The sequence below is a fragment of the Aquarana catesbeiana genome, linkage group LG06 (assembly GCF_042186555.1).
Source record: "Aquarana catesbeiana isolate 2022-GZ linkage group LG06, ASM4218655v1, whole genome shotgun sequence".
NCBI lineage: Eukaryota > Metazoa > Chordata > Amphibia > Anura > Ranidae > Aquarana > Aquarana catesbeiana.
In genome coordinates this window covers 399,741,316-399,755,995 of record NC_133329.1, presented here as the reverse complement: position 1 = coordinate 399,755,995, position 14,680 = coordinate 399,741,316, and the positions used below count along the sequence as shown (strand labels likewise).

General features: G+C 42.4%; 1 protein-coding gene across 14 annotated transcripts in view; it reads right to left on the bottom strand.

Annotated features, from left to right (window-relative positions):
• Positions 1–14,680, bottom strand: part of BIN1 (bridging integrator 1) — a 161,750-nt gene that overhangs the window by 79,846 nt on the left and 67,224 nt on the right. For all 14 annotated transcript variants that reach the window (XM_073634417.1, XM_073634422.1, XM_073634419.1 and 11 more), the window contains exon 2: positions 6,175–6,255. In XM_073634417.1, coding sequence (XP_073490518.1) covers positions 6,175–6,255 — 81 coding nt within the window. The remainder of the gene's footprint in view (positions 1–6,174; positions 6,256–14,680) is intronic.

The following is a 14,680-nucleotide window of genomic DNA, read 5'->3' as shown; positions in this document are numbered from 1 at the left end:
AAGTCCGCATGTATGTGTATCCTCGTCTTGAAGTGGTTAACTTTCTGATGTTCTTGCAATTCAGTCTTGGAAGTCTTCTGGGGGGGGATTTGCGGTTGCTGGTTGTGTACGAGACACCCATACAAGTCTCATTTTCTGCTCAGGTCATTAATTCACAGAGATCGTAGTCTTTTCAAGTGTATGTCAGGGCAAAATAATAATAATAAAAAAAACATAGGACGATTGATTTACTAAAAAACTGTAGAATGCCAAATCAGCAGTGCAGCGGTGCATGGAAGCCAATTCAACTGCTTGCAGCAGGACTGAGGACTTTGGAGCAGTGGCGGCTGATGCTCCATTTTTTTTTTTTTGGGGGGGGCTCAACAAACAAACCAGTCGCCCCGACTCATGCGTGCTCGCCAGCCCCGCACTTACCAGGCCGCGGGCGGCTTTGGTGGCTTCTCCCAGCCAGTCCTGTCGCTTCTCCTTCCGGTCTTAGGATCCGCTTCCTGTCCTGATTGGCCGGGGAGGAGAAGCAGGAAGACAATAGCAAAAATGTTACTGTCCCAAGTGGGTGGGCTCGGAGCGCAGTGCCCTGCCCCCCCCGAGCCCAACCTTTTTGAAGCCAATTAGAGCCTCCGGCTCTAATGGTATGCTTAAAAAAAAAAAAAAAAATTATATTTATATATATTTATATATTTTAATAATAATAATAATAATAATAAAAAAAAAACACCCTCGTAGAGCTCTATGCAATCCAGTGCCCCGCATGGAGATTAGGGGCCGGCGCATAGAGATTAGGGGGGGCGGCGCCCCTGTGCCCCTTATGGACCGGCCGCCGCTGAAGCAGGGTGCTGTGATGGTATCAGGAAGCTTTGTGCAGCACCCCACCAACCCCTCCCACCAGCCACGATCTTCCTGCATTGCATAGAGGAGCACAGAGATCCAGTGGTTCTAAAATAAGATCATGAAAATAGAAAGATTTTACTTGAAAAATTACATTGGAATGTTGATGAAGAAGGAAAAAAAAAAAAAAAAAAAAAAAAAAAAAAAGAAGAAGAAGAAGAAGGAGGACACGGTAAAAGGCAAAAAACAAAAACAGATTAAACTTCGGCTTTAAGAACGGTGACAGCTCGGCCATCCCAGTTCATGTGCCCATTTCTTCTCCTAGGCTGGACATGAATAGGAGGATTTCTTATCGCTGTTGAAGAGTGAACAGGAGGCGGCGTGTGGCTGGAGGCTGATCAGTGCCCCAGATACTCAGCCAGAGAGCTCAGCGGGAGCCGACTAAGCTGAAGTATATTTTTCTAACTGGATTAGAAATTAGAATTATGGGAAATGGTGATATTCTTTTCTATTCTATCGTTTTTTTTATTCTTTTCTAAATCTATTATATTGTCTATTCTTTCCTTTCCTATTCTTTTCCAAATTCAAATTTTTTTTTTTAAATTCGAATTTTAGAAGGTTATATTCTCGCTTTTCTATTCTATTAGAATAGAAAAGAATATAAGAACGGAAAATAAAAATTGAATATAATGGAGTAAAACAGAACAAAATAGAATAGAAAATAAAAGAATAGAAACTATTTTGTTCTGTTTTACTCCATTATATTTTATTTTCTATTCTCTTTTATTCTCTTTGAAAATTGGAAAAACAAAAATTTAAAACTTTTTGAATTCGAAAACTATTTAAAAATTGGATTCAAAATTCGAACTTCATCCAAAATTTCTTTTTTTTTTCATTATTTCGGATTCGTTTAAATTCGGTACTATTGTAATTCGGAAATTCGGATACATCAGAATTTCCGAAAACCAAAAAAAAAAAAAAAAAAAATAAAAATGAACTGCACATGTCTAGTGATCACTATGACCAATCATAGCGATCATATAGGATACCCAGATACCGTAAATGAGAAGATCATGCTCCCTGCCATTTGAACAACTCTTCTTTTTGACTTGGCAGGGGGCAGGTCAGACCTCTACAGAGAGACCACTGATTCCATACAGAACGCAAGGGCCTTTCTCTGCAGCATGCTGGCAGGAGACAGGCTTTTCTGTTCAGAAAGAGGAGGAATTGTAAGACTTTGCACAGGTTTTCATGCACCTGGAAAGAATTTTTAAAGTTTAAAAAGGAGTTCCACCCACTTTTGAGAGGTGGTCTTAAAACGAAAGACAACCCCTCGTTTTTGGATATTAAATTTTTTTTTTCTTCTAACATACCTTTTTATGAAGTACAGCCTGTACTTCCGGTCCACGGCGCAGGACGTCATATCCTTTTTGTGCGGCGAGCCTGCCCCCCCCCCCCCCCCCCCCCCCGCAGTCTTCTAAGACCTGTGTGTGTCCCAGAAGACAGCTGCCCATTCACAAAGTGCTGCGCAACTCGAGCATGCGCAGTAGGAAACGGGCAGTGAAGCCGCCAGGCTCGACTGCCGGTTTCCCTTAGTTAAAATGGCGGTGTCTGCACCCGATGGACGGATCGGCCTCGGAGGGGGGGCAACATTGCGGGCTCCCTGGACAGACAAGTGTCCTTATTAAAATCAGCAGCTACAGTGTTTGTAACTGCTGCCTTTAAAAAAAAAAAAAATTTTTTTTAATTACAGATGAAATACCACTTTAATTGGGCTGCAAGTGACACTGAAAGTTCAATTGAGCTTTAACATAAATGCCATCAAATATTTATACCCTTGTGTAATAACAGACTCAGTGGTATCGGCCCGGGACCTCCGGAACAGCAGCATGCGTGACCAGCTTGGATCATTTCAGCAATAAGGCGCATGGAGGAAAAGCACCGCGACCCCCCCACAGGAGAGCCTGGACTTTGCTGAGCCAAAGAGCTAACAGTCTATATAACTGCTCAGTAGTCTTTGGACCTTCTGCGGCTGGTGGAGGATAGCGCCCAGTGTCAATTTTTACCATGAGCCAATTCTTGTTCTGTATGCAATATTCTGCTTTCTAGGTCGAATGTTGTAATTCTCTTACTGTACAAAAGTAACACTTCCCTTTAAAGCGGAACTAAAAACTATCTGAGCACCGAGATGGAAAACACGGCTTAATTCATTTTGAATACTCAACACAAAACTCCCCCCATCTATCCATGTCTCTATGCTTTATTTTGTTAAGAAACCTTTGAAAAACTATAAAGCCCCTCTAGCATTCCTGACTGCAGTCATCTAGACTAAGGGCGGATGACTCGTGTAGCCATTGGCGTGCCTGGCCACACCCTAATCACCCCGTGCGGCACAGATTCCCTCTGCTGCCCGAGCCCCCCCCCCCCCTGTTTACTATGCTTCGCTTTGTGAATGAATAGGAAGCCGCTCAGCACAGAACGCCTCCCATTCATTGACTGCCCAGTGCAGCTGAGGCTGCAGAGAACGACTCCGGAGTCTCTGTCCCCAGTCCCTTTCCCTGTCTCAAAAGTGAGACATCAGGGGTCTGTTTAGACCCTTGATATTTCACCAAAGCCCCACAAGGGTGCTCTAAAAAAAAAAAAAAAAAATTTATATATATATATATATATATATATATATATATATACACACACACACACACACACACACACGCACATACACTTTTTTTTATATATTCTATTTTACAACTTTATTTATTTTTTTTTTTAGGGTGTGTTTTTTTTTCTATTATTAAAATTATATATATATATATATATATATATATATATATATATATATATATATATATATATATATATATATATATATATATATATATATATATATATATATATATATATATATATATATATACACACACATACATATACACACACACATATACATACACATATATACTTTTGTTTACATGGTGATACTCCCATTACTGTTAGCCAATAGGTATATGGTTTAAATATAACCCAGAGAAGGGGCTATTGTCTTGCTATCAGATTAATTCGGAGATGTCCTTATGTTTTTTTTTTCCTTGCCCTGATGGAGGTGCTCTTGGACCTATGAAAAGCATTGGGTACTTTTTGGATTTTGTCCCTCTGACGTTTACTGGAATAAAGTTGTATTTGGTTCTCCTGGCAATTTCCATTTTTGTTACATTACTGAGGATATATAACTCCTGCATATAACCTTTTAATGAATTATGCAACTTATACGGCATTCAATGCATTACACAGTTCCTTAAACATTTAGACAATAGAAGCAATACTGGTAAATTGTTCACTTGTCAAGTAAAGGTTTGCTTCACTCAAATCTACACATTTCTGCAACATAAGCCGGACGCCAAATTTTGGCTCTTTCTGTGTTTAACAATTGTCAAAACAGACAGCACACCCAAAACCAAACTTTCCTTTGATGCATTTTTCTGGTACTGGCTTGCTCATGAGGATAGGAGAAGTCCCCTATTCTTGTGAGAAAGCCAGCAGTGGTGAAACATGTCAATGGTTAGCTTTAGGTGGAGACATTGTGCCAAGTCTTTTTTGGAAGTCCCCCATCCTTGTGAGAAAGCCAGCAGTGGAGAAACACATCAAAAGGAAGGTTGCTGTTGGGTGGAGACATTGTGTGAAGTCATTTTTAAAGTCTCCTATGCTTGGGAGCAAGCCAGCAGTGGTGAAACACATCAAGGAAGGTTGCCTTTGGGTGGAGACGTTGTATGCAGTCTTTGACAAAATGATTAAAAAACACAAAAAGAGCCAAGTTTTGGAGTGCGGCTTACATTCTTTCTATTGAATATTTAGAGTGAAGATGGGCTGTGGTAGCACCTGGGTTGTCTGTGTGATGTAAGCAGCAAGTCTTTAGCGTAGCCATGGGTTTGGGTATGTGCTACACGTTTCTGTAACCAGAACTTCCACTTGTATTTCTAAGAAAGGCAATGTGCCCTTTTAAACTTGCCCTCCGGAAGATTTACTTTCCTTAATGACCAGGCCATTTTTTTGGAATACGGCACTGCGTTACTTTAACCGACAATTGCGCAGTCGTGCAACGCTGTACCCATTTGTGGTACTTTTTTCCCCCACAAATAAAGCTTTTTGGTGGTATTTGATCACCTCTGCGGTTTTTATTTTTGCACTATAAACAAAAAAAGTGCCAATTTGGGGGGGAAAATTTTTATTATATATTATTTATATTTATAAATAGTATTATTTATAAATAACAAAATTATATATATATATATATATATATATATATATATATATATATATATATATATATATATATATATATATATATATATATATATATATATTTTTTTTTAAACTTTCTGCTATAAAATACATATTTAATACAATACATATTTATGCAAAAAAAAAAAAAAATAAAAAGTGCCAATAAACGTATAGCATGGGAAAAACTTATCCTCTGAAGAAGACCCCAATCGCAAGGGTCGAAACGTGTCAGCCATTGTTATACATCAGACATTCTGTCATGTGACGTTGTGTATAATTTTGTGTTTTTACCCTTTGTATTTGGAATGGTTTTACTCTCCTACCAGAGCTCATATTTTAACTACCATGAAAATATTGTACACTAATTTTTCAATAAAGAATGCATTTTTCTAAATCTATTTACTCTTTACAATTCATTTACCCTGCTGCTAAAAAAAAAAAACCCTGGGGGAACTTTCCCACATTGCCAATAGGCGTATATTGATTGGTTTGCGCAAAAAAGTTATAGCTCCTACAAACTATGGGAAATTAATTCTTTTTAATTTATTTTTATAATGGCAGCGATCGGCAACTAATTGCAGGACTGCGATATTGTGGTGGACAAAATTGGGCATCTGACACTTTTTGGGGACCAGTGACACTAAAAATATGCACTGTCACTGTACTAATGACACTGGCTGGGAAGGGGGTCAACCGTGTGCTTACACACCGGTGGGGGGGGGCTGCTTTGACTAGGGGAAGGTATAGATCCACGTCTTTGCTTTGCTAAAAAACAGGATCCATGCCGTCCCCTCTGACACAATGGTCTTGTTTACATGGGCAGATTGTCGTTCTGCCTGTGTCCGGTGTAATCAGTGGGTGCCGGCAGACATCGAGTCTGCTGGGCTCCCGCTGTGTGTGATCACAGCAGGTCACGGGCGGCGCGCGCCCCAGACCCGGAAGCATCAGATTGCACACGAGGTACGTGATCTGGCTCAGAGCGGCCGCCCGGTCGCTGTACATGTATGGTGGGCGGTTCCCCACGTGGTTGAAGTGAGAGGTATAAAACCAGTGCATTTCGTGGGCACTCACCAGCTGTTTGCCGAAGTTTTGCACGCATTGTTCAAACTGCTCGTCTTTCGTCTCGTCTGCTTTCCCCAATTTCTGGAGCACCTAAAGATAAGAAAAAAAAAAAAACAGAGATCAGGAAAATGTAGCAAACCACAAAAAGGGAAGGAAGAGTCCAGTTTAAATTTACATGCGGCATATCACATTAACGACCTATTGGAGCTGCAGGCAAAATGTCCTTTGTGCAGAACAGAATGATCCTCATTTAAATAAATGATGCTGGAAGGGTACGCCAGGTACCGCACAAGACTACTCCTCCGCCAAATTACTGTACGTGCTCATTTTACAAATTCTGACATCGGATATGTTGTAAGGGGTGACCACGCGCTTATGACAGGCAAACGGTCCGCTGAAGGACTCATCCTTCCACCCTTAAAAAGTGTTACTAAACCCACAACAGTAAACTCAGGTTCCACAGTGAACATGCTTTACTGCATATACAGACTAAGGGGTTAATCCTCCCCATTGTGTAAAAAGGCTGTTTGATCCTGTCCTTTGATTCTCCCATTTTTTTTTTTTTTACTGTCCACAATTCACTTCCTAATAGTACAAAGCCTTGGAGGCACTCTGCACATGCTCAGTTTGGGGTTTTTTGTTTTTTTTTGGGAGGGTGCTTGTGATCAGCACAGGGCCAATCGGCACTGTCCAGACAGGGGTCATGCAGGACAGCCAGAGAATGAAAACTCCCCTTACAAGCTGTAACCAGCGCTCGACCTGACACTCGGAAATTACAAGACTGCTATATACTGCTGATGAGAAGTTATTTTGCAGTTAATAATTACTAAATAATTCTAGTTCTGTGTGCTGTGGGAGACCAGATATACAGTAGTGAATGCAGGGTCCTGGGTTTAGTAACACTTTAAACCCAACCAGATTCTCCATCTGAAACCATTGTAGACATGTGGCATCATATGTGCGCCAGCACCTCGTTTTTCTTTAGGAGATAAATAAACTGGAAAAAACCCAATGATGACCACTTCCAACAACTGGGAAACTGTTGCGTGCCCCCCAGGATATGAAACCTGATTCACTTCTTGATCACCACAAGCTACGGCCCAGCTGGAGCAGAACCTGGCAATGCCCAACCACTAGGAAAGAGTTTGGTTTTCATCTGAGCCCCAGAACTCAGCTAATATGGGCACAATTACAGCCTCCTTCCCGGAAGCTGTCCATGTAGCCAAATTTGCCCCCCCCCCCGGTAAAGGCTGGCACTGACAGCGTCCTTACCGACCACCCTAAGTAGAGTGGTATGAAGAACACAACTTTTTTGTATTAGTTCCTGCCCCGGAGAATTCTACATTCTATCGCCACCCCAAAGATGTCTACCTTCTAGCCCAATCCATACCTGCTCTGTGTGCAATAATGCTTGCTTTCCAACACCTGGGAAACTCTTGTGTGTCCCCCAGGATATGCCAAAACGTAGTCCACTTCTTGCTTGATCACCACAAGCTACAGCCCAGGCGGGACAGAACCTAGCAATGTCTGACCACTAGGGATGAACTTGTTTTTAATGCAAACCCAGGTTTGGTGGAACCCAGAAGGAGACCATCTATGTTGGCCAAATCAGCAGCCTGGTCACGGGTATACACACACAAATGGGTGGGGATGTTTGTGACATCGAGGTCATTAACCGGTTATGGCCACAATGGTAGCTTCCTGCCGGAAGTCGTCCATGTACCCAAAGTAGTCTCAGTTTTGGCTGACACTGACAGCTTCCTTACTGACCACCCCTGATTGGTATGAAGAGCACAACTATTTATATTAGTCCCTCCCCCAGAGAATTCAACATTCTATCCCCACCCTAGACAATTCAAACTTTCTAGGGACGACAATGAGTGTGACATCATTGACCTACTCTGGCCACACTGACAACTTCCTACCAGAAGCTGTCCATGCAGCTAAATAATGCCCCAATTCAGCTGGCACTGACAGCTTCCTTCTGGGTTCCCATCAACTCCGGCTCATTCCTGCCAACCTCTAAATAGATGTGCTCTTCAGACCAAACTATTCGAACTAGTACATGCCTTCAAGAATTCTACATTCTACCCCCACCCCAGAGGAGCCTACCACCTATCTACTTTAGTAGATTGCGTCAAAATAAGGCTGGATAGGTTTCTAAATGCACAAAATTAAAAACTGGATAAGATTTATAAAAAAAATAACTCTGCTTATTGTTAATCCAGGAGAGTATTCGACTGCTTTAGGAGATCAGGAAGACACTTTCCCATTCGGAGAAAATGAGGACACTCTAGAAGGATTTTTTTTTTGCCTTCCTCTGGATCAGCTGAAGGTGTAGGGTTATAATGAACTACATTTTTAATTTATGTCTTCTGGTTGAACTCTATGGACATGTGCCTTTGCTACCTACGTAACCGTTCTACCTATGGCTCCAGAAGAAACTACAACCCAATTTACTACCACAGTCACAACATATTCAACTTACAAAGAAAACAAATGTGGTACTTTACATCAGCTAACAGTCTACTGTCTCCCCAAAAAACAATTGGCCACTGTGCTACAACCATGACAAGTTCTTCAGCAATTATCAATCTCTGCCCCAGAGGAGCCAACAATGGGCGTGTATCCATGCCCGCTACTGAGCATTAGCACAGGAACGGTGGCCATCTTTGATGCTGGAATTCCATGTTGCTGTACCATGTGATATGCTGTGTCACTTCTGGATGTTTGTGAGTGCTTAGACTTAATACATTTTTTTATGGTTGGTTTTATGCTATGTGGAGTGCCTTATGTGTGTATCAGTCCCAGTGATGTAGCGGTTCCCTGCAAGATGCGGATGTATATGGTGACAACTGACAGCAAAATTCCTGGCGTCTCTGTGGATGAGTGGAGGCTAAAGAGAGCGACCCTTCCCTGGGGGAATTTCACCATGCACATGTGACCACTCTTATATGGAGGGTTGCATTATTTGGTAAGCCTCGTGTGTGACCAATGACACCTGGGACACTTTACAAGTGTTTGATGGTGATGGGCTGAGAAGTTCATGCCATCTTCTCATCATGGCTTGTGGGACGCTTTATTCTGTCCTAATGTATACGCCTCTATATAAATTCCTGGTATTAAGCACTGTCGATTTATGTTTCTGTACTGTACATTACCATGATATCATGGTTTATGTCAAGCATTTTGATTACACATATTGCTGTTAACAATAGACATTGAGGGTAAGGCCTATGGCCACACCACCCTGAATGTGATCTGGTCTGATCTCGGAAGCTAAGCAGGGTTGGGCCTTGTTAGTACTTGGATGGGAGACATTGGGGGTAGGATCATGGCAATTCATAGAAGTATTTTTATTAGGATTCCATTTTATCATTTTAGTTTTGGGTTAGAGTGCGCTGGACTTGTTATAGACCCAATACAGTGTTCCCATCACTCTTAAAGTTCTGGTGTAAAAAGAAACCAGTCAACCTACTGGTATATTCTTAGCAGAGAGGAAGCCCAAACACCCCAAGAAAACCCACGAACCTGGCCAAAGCACAGCAGTTCCGTGCACATCCATGGTGGGAACTGAACCTATTGCACCAATGCGGTGAGGCAGCATTACCAAGAGTACCACTGGTGCCAGCTATGCTGTAATCCAGTGTTTCTCAACCTTTCAGTTAAGGCACCCTTTAAAATTATAGACAACCTTGAGGCACCCTCCAAAAGTTATGGACAGGCTTGAGGTGCCCCATTCTAAAATGTAAAAACTATTCTGAGAGTTTTGCATAATGAAGCAACACCATTACACGTAGGACACCAAACGTTAGAGGTGATTTATTCTTCCAAAGCAAATACACTTTTGCAAATTGGTACTAACTAGTATTCCAGGGTTTCTCTTCTCCATTACTTAGCAAATGAGACCTCAAAGGCTGATGGAGAGAAGCAAGGGAGGGTCAAACAAGATTGATATGCTGGGAACTTACATCCTCCTCATCAACTGATGTCATTGGTCATTAGGAGGTTGGCAGCTAGAAGGTTGTAATGGTGTACAATGAAAACCTGTGGCTTTGTGTAACTAAAAAGGCAAGTTTTATCCACCCACCGACTTGTATTTGATTTTGGGGCAATTTTTAGGCATTTTGCCAAGGCACCCCTGAAGAAACCTCAAGGCACCCTGGTTGAACAAGGCTGCTGTAATCCCACATCTAAAGCTTGCACAGGGAGGGAGGTTGTTCTGCCTGTGGAAACCCAGAAACTATTTCTCTTGAACAGATTAGGAAATTAAAAGGCCACCTCGCCACAAAAATTGGATATTTAAAGCTGAACTCTGGAGAACTGAAAAAACTACCGCTGCCGTGGGGTTCCACTTTCATTGCAAGGATTAATAGGTTCCTTCTCCCTCGCTGCCCAGGGCAACTGGTGCTCACTTCTACTCTCCAATGCTTCAGGTTGTGAGTGGACCCTCAATGTCCTCTCTTACAATGCAGAGCGGTTGCTCCTGCATTGTACATGAGGACGTCACAGCTGCAACCATCGGCTGAAGAACTGAAGACAAGAGGCTTAAAGTAACTTAAAAAAAAAAAAATATATGTTTTGTTCATTTTTGATAGAGTAAGGGAGGCTTATAGCCCCATAATTTTTTTACATCTATTTCCTAGAAGGTAGATATCCCTAAACTTCCTGTCCCATAGCCAAAACAGGAAATCCCTCCAAAAGTGAGAGAATCCCGGATGTCCCTAGACCTAGTGTCCCATTAGAAGATTTCCATTGGATTAGTATTTGGATATAAACCCAAAATTAACCGCTTGCCGAACGTTGCACACAGATATACATTGGCAGAATGGCACAGTAAGACAAATGCGCATACAGGTACGTCCCTTTAAATTTGCCGCCTATCGGGCACGCGCCTGCTGCGGGAGCGTGCCTGGGGGTCCCGGGAACCCGATGTTCGCATTTCCCTCTTCTGCCTTGTGACAAGACAGATCTACTGCTCCCAGTCATTGGGAGCAGTGATCGCCGTCATGTCCTGGGTAGCCCCCCCCCCCACAGTTAGAATAAATCCCTAGGACACACTTAACCCCTTGATCGCCCCCTAGTGTTTAACCCCTTCCCTGCTAGTGTCATTTACACAGTAATCAGTGCATTTTAATAGCACTGATTGCTGTATAAGTGACAATGGTCCCAAAATAGTGTCAAAAGTGTCCGATGTGTCCGCCATAATGTCACAGTCATGATAAAAATCGCAGATCGCCGCCATTACTAATTTAAAAAAATAAATAATAATAAAAATGCCATAAATCTATCCCCTATTATGTAGACGCTATAACTTTTGCGCAAACCAATCAATATACGCTTATTGTGATTTGTGCAAAAGTTATAGTGTTTACAAAATAGGGGATAGTTTTATGGCATTTTTATAATTATTATTTTTTTTTTTTTTTATTAGTAATGGCGGCAATCTGCGATTTTTATCGTGATGGTGACATTATGGTGGACACTTTGGACACTTTTGACACTATTTTGGGACCATTGTCATTTATACAGCGATCAGTGCTATAAAAATGCACCGATTACTGTAAATGACACTGGCAGGGAGGGGGTTAAACACTGGGGGGGCAATTAAGGGGTTAAGTGTGTCCTAGGGAGTGATTCTAACTAAAACATGTAGAAGAATACATATTGGCCTAAACCGAGAAAAAAAAAATTAGGTTTTTTTATAAATTTTTGGGGGGATATTTATTAAAGCAAAAATTTTAAAAATATTGCTTTTTTTTCAAAATTGTCTCTCTTTTTTTTGTTTACAGCGCAAAAAATAAAAAAACTGCAGAGGTGATCAAATACCACCAAAAGAAAGCTCTATTTGTGGGACGGAAAAAAAAACAAAAAAAAACGTCAATTTTGTTTGGGTACAACGTCGCACGACCGCGCAATTGTCAGGTAAAGTGACGCGTGGTGCCGAAATTGCAAAAAATGCTCTGGTCAGGAAGGGGGTAAAATCTTCCAGGGCTGAAGTGGTTAAGAATTTTTTTTTTTTGTACTTTCAATGGTAACAGGACTAATAGAGAGGATGAATCTCCTTAACGGGGGCTCAGACAGCAATAAAAACATGACGGGGGGGGTCATGTTTTTGAAAGCAAAACTTTCAAAATGTTTTGCTTTTAGTAACACTTTAAAAATGGTCTGATGTCATGGAAGGAAAAAACTGCATAAGTGAGGGATTAAATGAGTAAAAGGTGTTTTTTCCTGGTAAATTAGGCAAATACAAGCATTGAACCTTTGTGGTGGTGGTGGTGGGGGGGGGGGGGGGCGCAAAGCAAGCGTAGCTTTTTCGTTTCTCCAGAGTTCAGCTTTAGGTTTTGGGCTGGTGTGTCTACAGAGTCCTCTTTTTCGGTTCTTCCATCTCTTGTGGACTCAAGCTGAGAGATTTCCCCACACTTCATGTGTTTCTCCACCCTATCCCCTGATAAACAGAAAAAAAGTGTTACTTTCCCATAGAACTCAACTCCAATAATTTATTGTTAAGGAATGAGTTGGAGAGATCTTTTCACTGGCATGCCAGACAGACACAAGTTTTTGGGTGGAGGGGTCCGTTAAAAAAAATGTACCCATTTGGTTGCTGCAGACTGCACCATTGCCCTTTGTACCATGAGTCTCAATGACATCATTTCTTCATTTTGAATCACCTGGCTGACTTTTTGCCAAGGGATCGGTACATCGAATAAAAAAAATAAATAAAAAAACATAAAAAAGAAGGGGAGGGAAAGGAGCAGAACCTCAGCCCCATGCCGAGCCCCTGACACATCTTATCAGCTCAGTGATGGCTGCAACAGAGTGCAGGTTTGTAACTACTCAGCACTTATCAGTACTTCAGTGGGTGTTGAGTTGTTGAAATTAAAGTGCCCATGAAGGTTTATCAAATCAGAAAGCAAGGAAAAACCAGGAGGACTTAAAAGTGCCTGTAGATATTAGGGGCCCATTCACACCAGAACACACACGGTAGAGGAGTGTTTGCTTTTCCTCCTCCCCAATACACATCTATAGTACGCAAACAAATAACGTACCCGTATTATAGCACAACACGCACACAGGTCCATATACTCTGCACTGGGAAAAGTCTGTGCAGGACAAGGATTCTCAAGTGTAAACCGTGCGAAAACAGTACACATCACATTAGGCGAAAATCGTTCGGTTAGGTTCACGTACAAGAAAAATTTTGCAGTTTGTCCTTTCAGGAATTTTAAGTTTGCAAAGTCAGAAGTGGATGTCAAAAGTTGTGTAACACTATATGAAAATCGAACGATTGTGCCTCGTTCGGGATTTTTCTTCCGATTTTCTCAGTGTGTACCACCCCTTTAGGCTGGGGGGACAGTAGCATAGGACAAACGCTAGGAAGTAGAATACAGGGTGAATGGTTGGTAAACCAAAATGAATGCTAAAAAAGGTACAGGATGAATGCCAGGATGGAGAGTCTAGAGTACAGAATGAAGTCTAGGATGGAGAGTCAGGAATACAGGATGAAGTCCAGGATGGAGAGCCTGGAGTACGGAATGAAGTCTAGGAGTACAGGATGAAGGCTAGGAGTACAGAATGAAGTCTAGGATGGAGAGTCTAGGAGTACAGAATGAAGTCTAGGATGGAGAGTCTAGGAGTACAGAATGAAGTCTAGGATGGAGAGTCTAGGAGTACAGAATGAATGCTAGTGTAGCACCCTCTAGTTAGGCAGGTGCTAGAGTGAGGATTTTTCTGGAGAGTAGGAAAATTTAGGCAGGCCTAGGCAGGGCTGAGTGACTCACAGGTAGAATCACTGTCACCACCCTCTTCCTTCTAGAAAGTGTATCTTGAGGAGCCTTCACCAATCCCCAACGTGGATTGGCAGGGGGCAGGCCTCTTCGTAGGGAGGAAGAGCTGGAGTGAGAGGGTGTGGAGGCTGTCGGGGCTCAGGGGGAGCTCCCCAGTCTGGGGTGGTGACCCCGGGTCGGGGCTCAGGTGCATCCAGGAGTGAAGAGATCCTGAAAGGAGAGGCACAAGAGAGCAAAAAAGGACAGCAGGAGAGAATACCTCCAAGAGTCTCCATGGAGGACTACTGGTCGCAGCCAAGAGGGCTGGTGAGTGGAGCACATTCGGGAGGACTGGGGAGGCACACCTGAGAAAACTGGGAGATTGCAGTTTGAGAGATGGGTGCAGAACCAGAAGAGAGGACTGTGGGAAGGGCACTGGAGAGAGTTCATTGTAGCCAGGCTGGCTGGCAGGGCCTGAAGAGCGCTATCTGGGATTGGTAGCTGAATAGAGGACAGTTAGCACCTGAACTATTTCTACACCACAGGGGCCCAAGGTCCCTGCCCACAAAAGGCAGTTCACCGAGACCTGGCTGAATGTCAGGCCTAACCATGCGGTGCTAGCAAGTCTGGAGGAGTAACAGTCTGCAGCAAGTGAAGTGCTGGAGGAGGGAAGAAAAGAGGTCTTAAAAAAAGGGGTTAAACCCTCATGTTTTTTTCCCCTTAAAGCAGAAGTCCTGCAAATTTTTTTT